General features: G+C 25.4%; 1 protein-coding gene across 1 annotated transcript; it reads left to right on the top strand.

Moving 5' to 3' along the window:
- The first annotated feature begins 1,787 nt into the window (after positions 1-1,787).
- LOC127279355 (activated Cdc42 kinase Ack) lies at positions 1,788-18,224 on the top strand. The gene is made up of 5 exons (XM_051301662.1): positions 1,788-2,428; positions 4,247-4,790; positions 8,107-9,697; positions 9,790-11,447; positions 14,558-18,224. The coding sequence occupies exons 2-5, from the start codon at positions 4,267-4,269 to the stop codon at positions 14,655-14,657; spliced, it is 3,873 nt and encodes a 1,290-aa protein (XP_051157619.1). The 5' UTR covers positions 1,788-2,428; positions 4,247-4,266; the 3' UTR covers positions 14,658-18,224.
- Positions 18,225-18,887: the final 663 nt, after the last annotated feature.

Genomic DNA, 18,887 nt, shown 5'->3' with positions numbered 1-18,887 from the left:
ATCACTTTTAATTTTGATACTGCATTTTTTTCTTTCCTTTATATCTCGGTCAATTTTCAACCGATTTTGATGAATCAAAAACGATTTTTTTCAGAAAATTACGTATTTTCAGAAAATTTTAAAATAAAAATAAAATTTTGTTATTTAAATAGAAAAAAGTAAAAAACAAAATTTCTTTTAGATTTTTTTTCAATTTCGACCTCTTTTTTTTAATTTTTAATTTTTTAATAATATTCCTTTTATTTTATCTTTAATTTAAAAAAAAATCATCCTGGAGACTTTTTTAGATCTCGTGATATCGTCCTTTAAGTATTATAAGTTTTCATCAATTGGAAAACCGCAGGACTTGCTTCTATCATTATTTTCATTTGTTTGTTGAAATTTTTTATGGTTATAAATAACTATTTGTTTTAGAATCCTCTAAAAGAAAGCGCTAAAAACTTCAGCTACAATTTCAGGTTGCATTGTTAAAGTTTCATCACAATTTATTTTAAATTATAAATATTACAAAAAATAAAAACTTTGCTTCAAATCTATTAATAAAATATTGATTTGCTTGAATTTTCACTTGTTTTAGTCAAGTAATTTAAAAATAAAAACATTATTACGCGAATGTTTCTAGTTTGTAACAATAATATTATAAAACAAATGAAAGTAGAAACACAAATCTGGATCCTAGTTTTCTTGAGATGTGGATATTTAAAGAACGATATCACGAGATCTAAAAAAGTCTCCAGGATGAATTTTTTTTTAAATTAAAGATAAAATAAAAAGGAATATTATTAAAAAATTAAAAATTAAAAAAAAGAGGTCGAAATTGATAAAAAATCTAAAAGAAATTTTGTTTTTTACTTTTTTCTATTTAAATAAAAAAATTTTATTTTTATTTTAAAATTTTCTGAAAATACGTAATTTTCTGAAAAAAATCGTTTTTGATTCATCAAAATCGGTTGAAAATTGACCGAGATATAAAGAAAAGAAAAAAATGCAGTATCAAAATTAAAAGTGATATAACTCCTACAATTTTAGATATTTTAAAAATTCCTTTTACTTACACATTGCTCTTATAAAAAGCTATCATTTTACCAAGTATCATTAAAATCGAAGAACCACTTGTAGATTCTGATATTTCTGACGTGGACTTACCCTGAATTAAATAAACTGTATTTGAACCAATAATTTCTGTATTTGAAACAAATACCATTTAATTGAATCAAATAATAATTATTTGGTTCAAGTAAATATTTATTTGATAATAGTCGAGTAACCGATTATTTGAATCAAATAAATTTTTTTTAGCTTTGTAATAGTTATGAACTTGCAAGTAAAATGAAGTGTCTTATTGTTGGTATATTTAATTACAATATTTACTTATTTTTAAATTATAAAAAAAACTAATTTATTAACTCACAAATTAATTAGTTTTTTTTTAATTTAATTTTAATAAAATTTGAATTTCTGATAATTTTTCAAAAATTTTTATGGAATTTCTTGTGGAATCTCCTCTGAAACGATTTTATAGAATTTCCGTAGAATAATTCCTTATAGAATACAGCCACGTAGAACTTATAATCTAAATTATAATAATGTCAGGAAGACAGATTATCAAAGTATAATAATAATATTTAAGTAAATTCAATTTTTTTTTAATATTTAAATCTCGCGCTATGTTTAGGATAAGAATAGATTCTACTTTACCAACAAAACATAAAGCTCTCTCTCTCTCCTCAGACACCTACTGCCATCTTTGTACATTAAATAGAATCCAATTACATCCCATCTGAGAGAAGCAAAGCAATCATGGTAATCATATCATTCTCAGTGTATAGTTTTTAATTTTTTTTTTACTCTTATTTCTTCTTCTACATTGCAAGAGAATAAACTAAAAGTGGGTGGAAATATTTGATAAGGTGTCGCGACGCTTTGCCTTTTTGTCTAATCTCGTGTGATAGTGTATCCTGTGTGTATGCGTAACTAAACGAATTGTATATATGATCATGAGACGTGTATTAAAAGGTTAGTCGTAAATTTTAAGACAACAATGCACAACAGTGAAAGTCCGTTATAGGTATATATATTGTGTTTGGAATTTGCACGCGAAGGTTGCAATTTCCATAGATTCCTTTTTCTAAATCGTTCACATGTAGTTTTGATTTTTTGAAAATCACAACTTCATTTTAATGTATTTATCAAATAAAACGCATCGGAAATTGCACGGCGAATAATTGTAACGAAAAAAAAACGCAAATCGTGACGATCGATGCTTGTGGAAACATGAAACGAGATGTTCATCACGACGAATCCTTCGGTGCTTGTCGCATTTTTAATAGTTATTAATTTTTTAACATTGTGATTGTCTTTTTATCTAAAATCAATAAGCAATTGGATGCGGATATGCGATAAATGGACATCAGTTTTTAGCAGTCCTGTAAGTATTGTCAAAAAAAAAAAAAACCTGCTCTTGCTTTTTTATCTTATCTCTCTTTTATATACCCACCCTTCTTGAAATAAATCTTTGGCACGCGTTTCCTCTCGCACTATAAACGAGAGCAAATGCTTTTTAAATGTCAGTATTTCGCGGCATTTACTTTCAGAGACTATTTTATTTCATCTTTTTACGATAGGTATATATATATATATATATTATATACATAACTTCATTTTAAAGTAAAAGAAACAAAATATTCTTGACATTAATTTTATTTTATTTAAAATTCTTAGCTATAATATTAGAAAACATTGATTTTTTTTAATATATTTTTTAATCTTTGTCATATATGTATTTATTATTAAAATTCTTTGAAAAAAAATTTTTTCTTTCACAAACTACAAGAGAGTTTAAATATTTTGGTTTTTTTTACAAATATACAATGCTTTGTATAATAATGAAATTTTTTCTCCATTGTAAATATTTTATTTTGTATGCATACGTCAATAAAGAAAATAATTTGCAAGAAGTTTACGATTATAGTGGGAAAAATAACATTCATTTTCTTGGTAACATGTCAACATTGATTTTACTTTATAATGTATTTTTAAATTATATAATTATACTGAGAAAAATAGAAGAAAAAAATATATATACGTCAGTAAATGTATTTTATAGTCTTAACAATTTTTCGATATTTATTAATTATAATAACACTTTGAACAATATAATAATTTTGATATTTCTTTTATTTTAAATAAATTATTCACAAATACATATTTTATTAATACAAAAAAACGACGATTAAAAATTCTTTCATTCTTTTAATAAAAATTGAATAAAAAAATCTTTTTTTTTTCTATTAACTTAATTTTCTTTAACAACAGAAAAGTATATATGTGTTTCGCAAAGCAAGTTTCCATTCTTAAACCTGATATCCTTAACCTATAAAGAATTTTTTATTTATTTTCCAATATCGAAAATATATATTATCAATTATTTAAATTTATTTTTATAAGAAAAAATTGAAATTTTATTTGAAATTAACAATATTGTATTCATTTTTTTTTCTGTCATTCTTTTTATAAGACACAATTTTCTCTTTATAAATATTAACCTGGATTTTCCGAACCCCTGTTATCCGAACTTTTTTTTGCCTTTCCGAATCTTAAAATTCAAATTTCACTAAAAAAAAAAAAAAAAAACGAATAAATTTCATTTTTCAAAGCAAAATAACATAATTTATTTCAAAGAAATCTTTAAAAAATTCGTTTTTTATTTTATTAATGTATTTTTATTTTTTAATTATTATTTAATTTAATATAAATATATATGCGTACATTTAAAATATTAAATTAAATGAAATATATATATAGTTTAACCGTTCTAGTGTTTTACTTCGATTATATAAAAACACTTGAAATTTCTATTATCCGAACCCGGCCCTCTAGGTTAGTTCGAATAATCACGGTCCCACTGTACTTGGTACAATTTTCAAACCACTTGTTTATGAATTGCTTGATCTAAAGTGTGACGTTATAAAATCTAAAATAAACTCAAATATAATAGACATAATTTTCAAGTTCAAGTGTTCCGTTTTCATTTATAGAAGAACAATTTTCATTTGAACAAATATTACAAATATTTATACAAGATTTTTTTTTTTGACGTTTATTTATATACAATAATATTAATATAATTATTTACTTTCTTTGCCATTAAGGAAATTTATATTATTCTCATGCACGCTATTTCATTCACAATAAAAAAAAATTACTCATGTAGAAATATTTGTTTGTCATTGATATTATTTTACAGATCAGTAAATCAAACTGACAATGGCAGACGATGAGGGAACAGAATGGCTACAAGAGCTTTTACGCGATGTACAGCTTAGTCAATTTTTCACTAGAATTCGCGATGATTTACAAGTAACGCGTTTACATCATTTTGATTATGTACAACCGGAGGATTTGGAGAAAATTGGTTTGGGAAAACCTGGCGTTCGACGATTATTGGATGCTGTGAAAAAGAAACGCGCTGCCCAATGGAAAAAGACATTAATAACAAAAATTAAGCCGGGAAGTAGTGGAAAAAATAATAAACGAAATTCACAACCTGCCGAGACATCTTCTGTATTAACGTGTCTTATTCAAGATAAAGATGTGACTCTATCGATTAAATTGGGAGACGGTAGTTTTGGTGTTGTTAGAAGAGGCGAATGGACATCACCATCAGGACGAACGTTACCCGTGGCTGTTAAAGTTTTAAAAGCAGATGCACTCACTCAACCAAATGTTATAGAGGATTTTGTCTCTGAAGTGCAATCAATGCACAATTTAGATCATCAAAATCTTATTAGGTAGGTGAAGAGAGATAAAAATATTTTTTATTTTTTTTTTTTCAAAACAACAAAAAACAAAAAAAATTTAAATGACGCCCGAAGGATGAAAAAATTGATATTTCAAGTCAAATTTGAAAATTTATAAAACAAAAATTATAAAAATTTTAATATAGGCAAATTAAAAATTTGTAAATTGAACATACATTATTCTTTCAAAAATAAAAAAATATTTTAAAAACATAATTTTTTAAACAAATTCAACAAATTTTATACAAAATTTTTTTTTTCAATTAATTCACACAATTTATTAATTTTTGTAAAATACAATTACTTAAAAAAAAAGATTTTTAAATCGATTTCGCGGTCAATATTGTAATATCAAAGTTTATTTAATTCTTGAAATAATAAAACAGAAAAAATTTAATTTTAAAAATAATTAAATATATAAATAAAAAATTTAACTTAAAAATAATCCTAAGTAATAAATTTGAGTTATATAAAGCTTAAAATTAACTTTTCAAGTTCAAGTATAGTATTCTGTTTTATAAAACGGTTAAAATTTTTTTATTTACGTTGAGCAAATATTTATAGAAGATTTTTTTTTTTTTCATCGCATGTTTATTTTCAGTGATATTGTAATTATTTACTTCTTTTTTTTACTCATCAGAAGTGCAATTAAGTTTATTCTATTAATTTAATGACAAATATAATTCAAATAATATTAGATAATTACTAATTCAAAAATATACTTATTAAATAAAATTGCTCAATAATAATTTTATATTTTTTATAAAATAACTCAGCAAGTTTTAATCGTATCTGCATATAAATATTTAGAAAAATATGCAGAATATTTATAACATATACAGTGCCGCTCAGTAGATTTTTGACCACCCTACAGAATTTTGGGCGTTGCAAAAAGTTTTATATTTTTGTTTCAAATAAAGATAAAATAATAAACAATGACTTTTTTTAAAGCTTATATCCTCTACTTTTAGAATATCTAAAAATTTAATAAAAAAAATTTTTTTTCATTGCTTAATTGCTATTATTAATTAACAAAATATTCCATTTTTTTTGTAAATTTTAAACTGATATATTTTTTTAACAAATAATCACATTTTATTTTCACATATATCATTGAAATGGTAATTTTATCACCTTTAAAACGATTTTTTGAAAATTGTTATACGATAATTTTTAACAAAGATATGGTCAATTGTTTAAAAAAGGGTTGTTCAGTTGTTCAGTTTAAAATTTACAAAAAAAAAATGGAAAATTTTGTTAATTAATAATAGCAATTAAGCAATGAAAAAAAAATTTTTTTTATTAAATTTTTAGATATTCTAAAAGTAGAGGATATAAGCTTTAAAAAAAGTCATTGTTTATTATTTTATCTTTATTTGAAACAAAAATATAAAACTTTTTGCAACGCCCAAAATTCTGTAGGGTGGGCAAAATCTACTGAGCGGCACTGTATAGTGTGTATAAAAGAGATACATTTTTTAGTTTCATCATTTATTTCATGTTCTATGAATATAGAATTAATATTTTTTTTTATGAATGAAAATTTAATTTTTTATAACAAAATATTTTTTTATATCAAATAATTTTTACCTACTATTGTGTACCAAATGTAACTATATAGTTTTTAGTAAGTTTAGTAAGTTACAATAAGTCATTTTTTTACTACTATATTTCTTTTAGAGACCTTGTACTACATTGAAAAAGAAATTTTTAGTGACACATAAAGTTACTTATTTTAAATGAAGTGTTAGATAAGATTCGTAGATAGCTTTGAAAAATATAATAACCTAATAATGTGTTTTCACTGGTTTTCTTTTAAATTAAATTAATTACTTGTCATTATTGCAATTAATATAAAATTAACTTTTTCAATAAATAGGAATTTTTTCTATATTTAATTTTCTTACCTTTATATTATTTTTCCTTATTTATTTTTTTAAATTATTTTAAATTTATTAAATTTTAGTATGCTTTATTTCATTGAAAAGTTGAATACATATTTGTTTTATATGTTCTAAAGAAAATTTCAAAAAGAAAAAAAGTTTTTAAAAAAAAATAAATGTATTTTTTATAATAAAAAAAAATGAGATTAATTTTATAAATGGTAAAATGATTACTTAAAATCGAATCGATATATATTAGTCAATTTATTTTAATTAAAAAAATAAAAAAATTTAAAGAATTACTTAAAATTATTAATAGAGAAAAATTTATATAAAAATAATAATTTTTTGAAAGCCTTAAAAACAATTTTATATTTATCTATAGATTCAGGTCAAATGTAAACTTTATATAGGTCATTCAATTAGTTGCTATTCAAGGTATACAATTTTTTAATAAACAAAGTTCAATTTATAGAATGAAAAGATTTTTTTTTTTTAAATATATTTTTGCATTTTTGAAAAAGAGGTCATGACGTTTTTGCAATGATTTGTTCACGAGAAACGGTAAAATACACAGAGACACACACAAACTTTTAAGTAATTGTTACTGAAGTTCACAACGTTTATAATCAATGAGTTTTAAAGAAATATTTTTTAAAATGAAAAATTCCCTGAAATTTCGTCTCAAAGATATTTGCAATATTTATTGATCAATATTCCGTTTTAAAAAATAATTTGTTTTTTAATCGTTGTTTATAAACGTTATGGACTTCAGCATCGTCTTTATATCTGAATTAATAAACATTTTAAGTAATTTTAATTAATAACTGACCTTTTGCTCTGAATAAGTTAAAATTTACTAACCAATTAAAAGGAAAAAACATTTTTTTCCATTTATTAGTAAAGTTTAATGAATTTATATAGCAGAAAGTCAGTGATTAATTAAAAAATTTTATTAATTCAGATTTTCGAAAGTGTAAAAGTTCTTTTTAAAGTAAAAATTATACATAGGTGTTATAATTTTATAATATAAAAATTACTGTTTCTATAATAATAATAAAAAAAATGTTATTTCATGTTTGTATTATTAAATTTATCGTTTAAGTATTAAGAAAATTAATTGAAATCAATCATTTGAAAAATTTCATGTAAATAACAAGAATCATAATTTTTATCAGCTCTGATAAAGAATAAAATATTCGTTAAAAAGGAAAAATAGAATGCAACCACGCATTTTGGGGGAGGGGAAGATCAGTCCACTGAAATATTTTAAAAATTATTTCAATTTCTTAAATTGTTTTGGTTGGATTTTTTATTTTACAAATAGTAATTTTAAAAAAATTGCGTTTTTAAAGCATATTTGATTTTTTGAAATAAATCTTTTTCTTAGTGTATATAAATATAATAATTTTTGTGTTTTTCAGGTTATATGGAGTTGTTTTATCTCAACCAATGATGATGGTAACTGAATTGGCACCATTGGGTGCCTTATTGGACTATTTGCGTAAGCAATGTAGCCATATTTCAGTAAATACTCTATGTAATTATGCCCTGCAAGTCGCTACTGGAATGGCATATCTCGAAGCAAAACGTTTTCTTCATCGAGATTTGGCCTGCAGAAACGTTCTACTCAGTTCCGTTGATAAAGTGAAAATTGGTGATTTTGGATTGATGAGAGCGCTACCACAACAAGAAGACTGTTACGTTATGACAGAACATAAGAAAGTTCCATTTCCATGGTGTGCGCCTGAATCATTAAAAGCACGACAATTTAGTCACGCCTCTGATGTATGGATGTTTGGTGTAACTCTCTGGGAGATGTTGACATTTGGCGAAGAGCCTTGGGTCGGTTTAAATGGCTCAGAAATTTTACGAAAAATTGATCGCGAAGGTGAAAGACTTTATGAGCCCGAGGCAAGTCCACCGGCAATGTATCAATTGATGCTTCGATGTTGGGCACGTGATCCACTCGAGAGACCTAGTTTCACATCTTTAAGAGAATCCCTAACTGGTATGGTACCATCGATAATGAAGGCGCTAAATAGATTTGAAGAGACAGATAAAATGTCCATTGAGACTGGCGATCATATTGTAATAATTGATGGTAGACCGGAAAATTATTGGTGGAAGGGACAAAATCAAAGAACGTTTAATGTTGGTTTCTTTCCACGTTGTCTTGTTGATCCAATGAGACGTAAACAACCGGAAGATATTAGTAAACCATTGGAGAATTCTTTTATTCATACGGGACATGGTGCACCATTTGGAAAAAGTTGGGGTAGTCCAATTTTCATTGACGATGTTTATTTGAGAAATCCCATGGAACCACCCGACGTCGTTGGTACAACATCGATAGATCCATCGAAGAAAAAATTCACTCCCACCGGCACGCCACGTTCGCGTAAACAATTTAATTATACAAAATTTCAAAATGATCTGAGATCTAGTCCAATAAAAACGGTGGCAAAAGTTCCATTACCCAGCACTAGTCAGGAAGGAAGTCTAATAGATCTTTCGCCGGAGGAACTTGCAAATGCTGTTGCGCTCACTTCAACGCAATCGGACACAGCTTGTCGAAGGGTTGTTAATATTCTTGATGAACCAATTGATGTTGAGGGAGGACAACAACAACAACAACAACAACAACAACAAGATTATTGGCAAGATGATGATCCAACTTATGCCAATGTTAATGAAAATGGAGAACATCAATCGGATTCTCAGTCCGATCCTTTTGATACATCGAGAGTTTTTGACAATTCAACACAGTCTCGATACTACAGTGATGTGACGCCTGATATTGCTAGTCATTATCTTAAAGCTTCACAACAACAATATAGTAATGTTCGGACTGAAGATGCGTCTGGACCAAGTAGTGCTTCTTATCAATACAACGGAGATATTAACCATCTTAATTTAAACAAGGACATTAAAAGTGATAGTATGAATCTTAATGTCAATGTTGACAACGAGAGAAGCGATTATAATGGAGAACATTACAGTGAAATTGATAAGGTTCGTATTTAAATGTAATTGAAAATTTTAATCTTTGATAATCATTAATAAATTCAATTCAATATTTAATTTTTATAAATTGTTTCTATTAGGTCAGTCCATCTTCAACAAATTGGCCAGAAGATTTGGAGAGTAATGCTCAAACCTACGTGAATGTATCAAGTGTTCCAGCTGCATCAGGACCACCTCCATTGCCTCCTGCAATTGGTCCCAATGAAAGTCCCCCTAAACCAAAGTCAAATGTTGACCTTGCACAAAGTATGAAAGAATTAACAATTGATACCAAATCGCAAACATCGACTAAGAAATTAGATCCAGCATTTCTTGCTGAATTAGAAAAACATCTTGGTGAAAAGGAAGCATCAAAAAATACAAATGCAACACTACAACATCAACAGCAATCAGCCGTTTGTTTACCTTTCAACAGCGTTCACAAAACCGCAGACAATTCAACTATTCCAATATTAAGACCGCCACCACAACCGGCAAAATCAAAATCACCCCACGATCCACGTGCCGTTGTAAATATAACAAATAAAGTTCAAAATTCCTGGCAATCAAAAAGTACAAATATTCAAAGACCCAGAAGTCAATTGGGACAGGCGAATAGTCAAATGTTGGAAAGTACAACTGACGCAATTGTCAGTCAAATGTGGCAAACACAAACAAGCATACAACAAACACAAACAATGCAAATATCATTTCAAAGTAGTTCAAATCTTTTACAAATAGCACCCAGTAATTTGCAACAAGCTCCAAGTAATTTACAAAATGATCAAACTTCATTATTATCACAAAATCAAAATTATTTTCAACAACAAACATTTACATTGCCAGTACAAAATTCAACAATTAGTCAAAATGTCATTCAAGTACAAAACGATTTACAGCATTCCTCACCAAGAATTGTCAATTCTTTACCACGATCCGTATCACAATCTGGTGCTGTATTATCGGAACAAGTTTACGCTGAATTAAAGCAAACAGTACCAAATTTAGAACAATTATCACAAAGTGAATTCAATACTCTCTATAATAAAACAGTTCAACAAAATATTTTACGTAATTATCAATCAAACAATGGCACTTGTAATAATGCTTGCGTTTCAAGTACAAATTATAATTGCCAACAACAAATGTCAATGGCTATTGCAAACACATTGCAATCAAATACACGACAAGGTCACACATTACCAAGATCATTTAAACAAGAAAATCCCTATGATTTTAGTCCAAGTTTAAAGCAACCACCTGTTTATAATCCACCACCCGCATGGTCACCATTGAAACCAGTTCAAAATGGATCTAACGCAAATCAGATGACAAAATCAAATACAAATGTGTGCGCCAATCAATCGAATTTAATACAATTCACACCACCAACGAGAGTTGTACAATCACCTTCTACCTCTCATCATCATCATCATCAGCAGCAGCAGCATTCTACTTCTTCGACTGCTCGAAGTTTATTACCTCAATTAAATGAGACGACAATTAATACACAATTGGTTCCTTCAACGTCGGCTTATCCATCTGGTATTAGTCCACCTTTGAGTGGTGCTTCAAAACAATTGGTAATGTCATTGAATGATGAATTTAGAGCAAGCAAAGTTATGAAAGTTCAAAGAGAAGTTGCCGATGCATCGCAACAGGAAGTTCTTGCGGCACTTCAAGCAACTGGATGGGATACAGCTCAAGCCGCCAAACAAATTAGTAAAGATAGACAAGCGAAAGTCGATTCTCTTTTGCGGTAAGTTGAATTTTTTTTTTAAACTAGATTCATATCAACATTTTTGCTTTTTCATTACAGAAAAAATTATTTTTAAAAAATACTTCATTTCATCATAAATCAATTCAGTGTGGCCACCTAACTGGGAAGAATTTTAATCGTGAGAAAACCGTGATTGAAATTTTACACCGGGAGATTTTTTCAAATTTTTTCATCAAGTCGTTCACAAAATATAAATTTTTCAAAATTTAAGAATTTTAATGATTTTTTATTTTTGAATGCTCATAACTTTCTTATAAATGCATCAATTATAATTTTTTTTTTCAAAATGTGTGTTTTCAACAATTTCATCTTTTTTTTAAAACTGTATTCTTTTATTTATTTTTTTTTTAATTTTCAAAAAAAAACTACTTCCTTTTGCAAAAATTTTTAGCCTGGTCTGGTCGTAGGAAAACAATTTTTTCAATATTTTCGAAATTTTTAAAAATTTTCATAATATTTATCATTATATGTAATATTTTATTCGTTTTTAAATATGAAATGTATTTTTAAAAAAAGCAGTGTGTCTAACAGTCAGGGAAGTCAGGGAAAAATCAGGGAATTTCTTTAATTTTCTTAAATTTTTTATAAATAAATTAAAGTAACTATTAGTTTCAAAAATTTTTTTACTTTTTTCCCAAAGTAAATGCAAATAAAAAAGTTGGCCTTCACACTTAATTATTAACCCTTTCAGGGGCAGTGGGACGTATACGTCCCCGTACGTCCCACCTTTTTTTTGTTGTATTTTTGGTATTTCCGGCATATTTATCTAATAATAATCATATATTTCTTATTTTTAGATTCTAAGGATATAATATAACGAATCTATAATATTGTTTATGAATAATTTATTATTGTTAACTTAATATTATTCCATCAATCTGAAAAATATGCATTTTTTTAATAATTAATTCAGCTATTTGTAAACGCGAAGTGCTACGACTTTGAAAATCTTTACTCGGGGGTTTTTGGGGTCCCTGATTACGAATCTGAGGTCAGTTTTTCAAAATTCAAAATGGCGGATCCAATATGGCGGACGACTTTTTAAAAATATAATGCAATTTGTATGAAACTCGTTACTCGGGGGTTTTCGGGGTTGCTGATTACGAATCAGATGTCAGTTTTTTAAAATTCAAAATGGCGGATCCGCCATTTTGAATTTTGAAAAACGGGCATTAAATTCGTAATCAGCGACCCCGAAAACCCCCGAGTAACAAGTTTCAAGCGAATATATTGAATTTTAAAAAAAAAGTCCGCCACATTGGATTCGCCATTTTGAATTTTTAAAATTTGCAAAATCTGACCTCGGATTTGTATTCAGCGACCCAAAAAACATATAAATACGTAATGAAACAAAAATTTGTATGCTTAGAATAATGTGCCCCTGAAAGGGTTAAGCATGTGATATATCTTGTATTCATTAAGTAAATAATTATTTACTAATATTTATTGAATCTAATAGATGATTTTTTAAACTTGGATAACAATTAATTAATTTTTTTGTTTAGTGAAATATTTGGTATTTTAATATGTATTTAATAAAAATTATTTGATGCAATTTTATTTTAGCGGTTCAACTTCAAATAAAGTAAATTATTCATTAATACGAATAATTTATTATTTTAATGCTAATACCCACATTTAAATATTTTTAAATATTTTAATAAATCAAAATTTGCTAAAATAAAAATTCTGTTAAAAAAATTTTTCTTTATGCAATTTTTCTTGACATAAATTCCGTTAAATTAAAATTGTATTAATTTAAAATTTGATGTACTAGAAAATCTGCTTTATATAATTTTACTAAATAAAAATTTAATAATATTTAAGATTTGACGCCGTAAAAATTCTTTTAAATTAAATGTTGAGAATATTTAATTAATTAGTTTATTTATTTCACTTAAATATTTTATTTTTTACGAAACATTATTTATTTGGTTCAAATACATATATGAAATTAGTGGATAATAGACAGGTAAATGATTTAATTGTATCAAAAGAAATTTTATTTGATCAAAGTAAAAAATTTTGTAGTGTTAGTTAAAGTCAGAGAATTTTTTGCTAGCAGTTGTTAGGCACCCTGGAAGAGCAATTATCAAATAATGTGAATTTGCAAAATTTATAGAAAAAAAATTTATTTATATTAAAATTTAAAATATGGGGCATTCCACGGGAAATTTTTGTTCAAAATTTTTTTTGCCCGAAACATTTTTTTCGAAATCTATATGAAAAATAAGAAAATACGTATTTTTTAATTTTTTTATTTGATAAAAATGAAGGAAGTTTTGATTTTTTGAAATTGAACGTCATCAAAGGCAGTGTATTTTTGAAATAATTTTTTACCTATTGTATTAATGAATACAAAATTATCCTATATATGAAATTTATTCACTTTTTCTCAAATTTTTCAAATATGGGCTCAAAAATAACGTACCTACAACGGAACCAACAAAAAAGTTGAAATTAAAGTTAAAAAGTGAATTTTCTCAAAGAGAGACACTTATAGTTTTTAATTTTTTTGCACTGCAATCTCTGATGACTGAAAAATTTTTTCTCCTATCTGCAAAAGTGATAATTTTAGATTTTAAATTACTATTTTTAGTTTGCTTAGTACGGCTCACAAAATTTCAAGCAGTTATTCTACAAATATAATCTTTTTCCAATAACATTCATTTGTTTTTTTTTTCTTCAGTCATCAGAGATTAAAGTGAAAAAAAAAAAAATTAAAAATCAAAAGTGTCTCTCTTTGAGAAAACTCACAAATTTTATATTGAATAATTTTTTATATACAGCATAATTTTTTATTCATTAGTACAATATAAAAAATGTTTCAAAAATACACTGCCTTTGATGACGTTAAATTTCAAAGAAAAAAAAACATAACTTCCCAAATAAAAAAATAAGTATTTTCTTATTTTTCATATAGATTTGGAAAAAAAATGTTGAATAAAAATTTCCCGTGGAATGACCCATATATAAACCTATATGTAGTCTATAATTTTTTTAAATTTTCTTTATTATTAATTAATATCTCCAGGATTAAAATAGCAATTTGGATAAGTTAAAAAAAAAATCCTGCTATAAAATTTCAGATTGGCACTGGCAGATAGGCAACAATGCGAAGGTGCGCTGAAACAGACTGAATATGATGTAGAATTAGCAGCTTCTCTTCTATTGGATCGTGCAAGGTAAAGATTAATCTTTGAACAACAACAAGTAACTCAAAGTGCCGAAGTTGATAAAAATCTAACAATTCAAAGCCCTGGTTGTAAGTATATAATGTATTTAAATAACAAATTCAAATTCTTTTCAAGCGTTTATATTATTATTTTCATTTACATGAATGAAAATTGAGTTGAAAATTTTCAACAATTATTTTAAAAGCCTTGCATTATTAAATATTCTATAAAAAGCGACCAAAAAAGAAGGACAAAAGAAAAGCTTTTAGAAAATCAATAATTATTATCAGTTTTCAAGTTTATTTTGAAAATATTCTGAAAAATAAAAAATAATTTTTATCGCAATTTTGAAGTAAATTAAAAAAATAATGTAAGAAGAAAAACAAACGTGTTAAATAAATAAAACTAGTTAGGTGAAGATTAAAGTATTACTATGTACTTTATATTACTAAAGTATAGGAAAGTTCAGAATTATTAAAAATTTCAATTAAGTAATATTGAAAGTTACAGGCATGTAGAATAAAATTAGTCTCATTTTTTTATAATTGAAAAAAATGAAAATATATATTGTATTAAGTTGTGCTCTCGACGAGTATTTCTATTGAAAATGACTGAAGTGTATTTAGTGGAAAAAAAAAATTGTTGCACAGTTCTTGGATAAGAGGGTTTTTCGTTACATTTTTTTTTCTATACGATGAATCTCGATATGAAAACATTTTGTTACATTTGTTTTTATTCTTTTTAAGCTTTCGAGAGTGTTGAAGATTTTAGAATTGTTGCTTTGTTTCTCTTTGAAATTTCTTTTTGTTTCTTTCGTTTTACTTTTTTTTTTTTTAAATGACAATTTTGAAAAAAGGAAAGTATGCCCATTTTTTGCTTTCTGCAATTTTTTTTCCATTTTTCAAATAAAACTTTTAGAACTAACAAAAATTGTTACTATTTTTTATTTTGTTTCTTTTTTTCTAAAAAAAACATTATTTTACCTACTTTTATTTTGAATTTTTACTTGATAAATTCGAGTAATTTTTTTCGTTGAACTCTCTTAACGATTTTTTAATGTTTCTTTCAATGAAAAAAATAAATTAAATTTGCGTTTAATTTATATAGGTTATAAAATTTTCTAAATTTTTTTTTTTTTTTTTTTTTGAAATGAGAAAAATTTGACAAGGCATAAAAATGTGTGACATTCTTTTTAATAAAGTATAAAAAGGGTGCATTAAAAATCGAATCAATAGACATTTGTATAGATTAACAGGGTGTTCTTAGAAGTTAAAGCAAAAAAAAAAAATCCTATCTAAGAATAAATTAATCGTATGTGCGCCATTGTTAAAAAATTTTTTTTTTTTTTGTCGGCAAAGATTGGGAATCAAATACTGTGATATATGCTATATATACTAAAGGCACTAGGCGCTAATATAGCGAGAGATAAATATTAGTGTTTTGATCTTTCGTGAGGTACAGTGATAATTACGAAAAAAATAATGCGAAATTGTACAGTAGCGACGGTGTAAATGTATGTCTTGAGAGACAATATTTATGTTTCCGTGCGGCATGTAAATAGAACAAATCTAGCATAATATTTAAAAATTAAAAAATTAAATACTCTGTACATTAATTTGTGCGCTTTTATGAGGTGTGTAGAACAATCTGTCAAGATAATAAATTAAGTCATCCAGTGTGTTAGCGATTAAAATCTTGTTCATGTTTCCAATTTAGAGAGAGAGAGAGAGAGAGAGAGAGAAAATTTTTGTTCTCTAAAAAATTCGCTTCTTTAGTTTTAAGGTTTTCAATAATTAATTGGAGTAAAATAACCAATTATTAGCAAGTTTAAGAAACAACAACGAAAAAAATGACGCTAGAATTCAGTTTTTAATCAAAATGTTTAAAAAATTTAGTTTGTTTCAAAATTAAATTTAAATACTGAATTTTTTTAAAATTATTTCTTTATTTCGAATGGATAATAATTGGTTTTTTTGATCTCCTACCTTGATTTTCTTTGTTATTTTATTATTATTTTTTTTGTATTTTAACTTTTAAATTGTATTTCGTAAAATTAGGATCAAAGTGCATACATGAGACTGATTGCTCGTGTCTTCCGTTGTTTAAGGAAACAGTGCAACAAAATATTGATATTCAATTCCTAAAAAGTCAGATTTGTCAAAGCGCTTTCATGACTTTTAATAATAATGTGTAAGAAAATCGAGAGATTATTTCTCGTTTGTATTCTCAATTTATATTGTTTCAACATATTATTTACATTTAAACATTTGAAATGAGATTTAATTTTCGTTAAAGAAAATCAAGGGATTATTTCAAATTGAAATTCATAATTTTTTTTTACGCTTAGGAAAGAATGGTTAAGTTGATTTTTCTAAAAAATAAAAAAAAAATGAAGTATTCAGTCGAACAATTTATTAAAATTGATCTAGGAATAAGGGAAAAATTTGCCAAGTTGCTTGATTAGAATTTTCTTATTCCTAGACGTGATTTTTAATTATAAATTTAGTTCCTAATATTGTCGTTACTTTTTTTTCAATATTTCAATTGAAAAAGAAATCTTCAATTTTGTAGACGAAATTTAAAAAAAAAATTACATCTCAGTTGATTTAGTTTGCTAAAAATATGATTTTAAAAAAATGTTTCTTAAAATAGATTTCTATTTGAAAAGCGAAATTAGAATTGAAAATTTTACCTACGATCTTAAAAAATTAAAAACATTCTCTGCGGCTACTATTTTTGAAAAAATCACAATTCATAAATTCATAAAATTAGATTTTTCTTTACAAAATTTCAAGAAAATTTAAATTAAAATTGAATTTTTCACGAATTGTAGCCAAAGAACGTGCTTAAAGTAAATTTTCTTGAAACACAATATTGATAGTTGATCGATTTTCATCGAATTCTGACAATAAATAAATATGCACATACATTCCTGCTCCTTGCAAATGCAGGAGAAAAAGGAAAGGCTCCAGGCAATATAGAGTGTGCCCTTTACAATTTGACCTTTCCTACAATCGTACATCTGTGATCTTCTTTCATTATATACGACCTTCATTGATAGAAAATTATGAGTATAGACTTCTTAATATCAGAGAAAAAAGTCAGATTCGCAATTTTAAATAAATAACAAAAATAGAAAAACTTTTTTTTTTAAACTATAATGTCTGCATTTAAAATTAATTTCAAAAATGGATTTATCAATTTCTGTTTTTTTTCTAAATTTAAAACAATAAATTTGATGTAAAAATTATTTAAATTCATTTAAAACAATTTTTTAAAGTATGACTACAAAATACATTTTTTAGATTTTTTTCATTATAAGCTAATATTATCAGAATTGGAGAAAATCAATCAATTAATCAGTATGGGATAATAATATATCCCATATATAATATAATTATATATGGGATAATTATTATTAATAAATGTTAATTAATTTTGGAAAATTTATACGAGCCTTAACCAAACAAAATTTCATAATAGTCTTGTCGAATCACGTCAAATGTTGCGTTATATGTGTACATTTACTTGCGTATGAATGTTGTAATAAAAGAAATAAATATAAGCAATATACTCGTTATTTGTTAAGGGTGTTTTTTTTCAATTGATTTATGTTTTTAAAAAAAGTGAAAAAAGTTTTAGCTATTTTTACAAAAAAAAATATTTCAATTAAATTAATAATTAAATATAAAGTTTATTATTGAGTAACAAATTCATTATATGAATAATTTAAATTAAATATTTATTAGAATTATTTGAAATTAGACAAGAAAAATAAGGAAAATTATAGGAATTTAATAATTTCTGTAATGTTATTCATTCATTATTCTCAAAAATAGTTTTAAATATATTTTAATAGTAGAAAATAGTATTTCTGAGTTCTACTTTTAAAAAAAGAATTACGAATATTTTTCGACTTTTATTTCGCAGTGAAAAATATTTTCTTTCAATTTTCTTGAAAATTTTCAGAAAATGTTCCTTTATGTAGTACTATTAGATTATTTATTTTTATTTTGAATTTGGACTGACCGCGTAGAAGTTAAAAAATCGAAATTTATTAATAAATAAATAAATTGATAATGAAGAATAATTGATAAGAAGTTATAGAAGAACTAAAGAATATAAAAAAAAAGTTAAGAAAAGAAAAAAAGATAAGTAAAAGATGTTTATCAAGATGCAATTAAAACTAAATTATTGAATTATTTAACTTGGTCGTCTATTCCTACCATATTCCCGCTTTATG

This window comes from Leptopilina boulardi, unplaced genomic scaffold, assembly GCF_019393585.1.
Source record: "Leptopilina boulardi isolate dan_hultmark-lab unplaced genomic scaffold, ZJU_Lbou_2.1 LbouV2_216, whole genome shotgun sequence".
Taxonomy (NCBI): domain Eukaryota; kingdom Metazoa; phylum Arthropoda; class Insecta; order Hymenoptera; family Figitidae; genus Leptopilina; species Leptopilina boulardi.
The sequence above is the reverse complement of the archived record's forward strand: the minus strand, read 5'-3'. Positions and strand labels throughout refer to the sequence as shown.

Excerpts from the sequence above, each read along its gene's own strand:
- LOC127279355 (XM_051301662.1), top strand. The coding sequence starts at position 4,267 with ATGGCAGACGATGAGGGAACAGAATGGCTACAAGAGCTTTTACGCGAT. Across the intron at positions 4,791-8,106 it reads GATCATCAAAATCTTATTAG|GTTATATGGAGTTGTTTTAT; the intron begins GTAGGTGAAGAG and ends TGTGTTTTTCAG. Across the intron at positions 11,448-14,557 it reads AAAGTCGATTCTCTTTTGCG|ATTGGCACTGGCAGATAGGC; the intron begins GTAAGTTGAATT and ends ATAAAATTTCAG.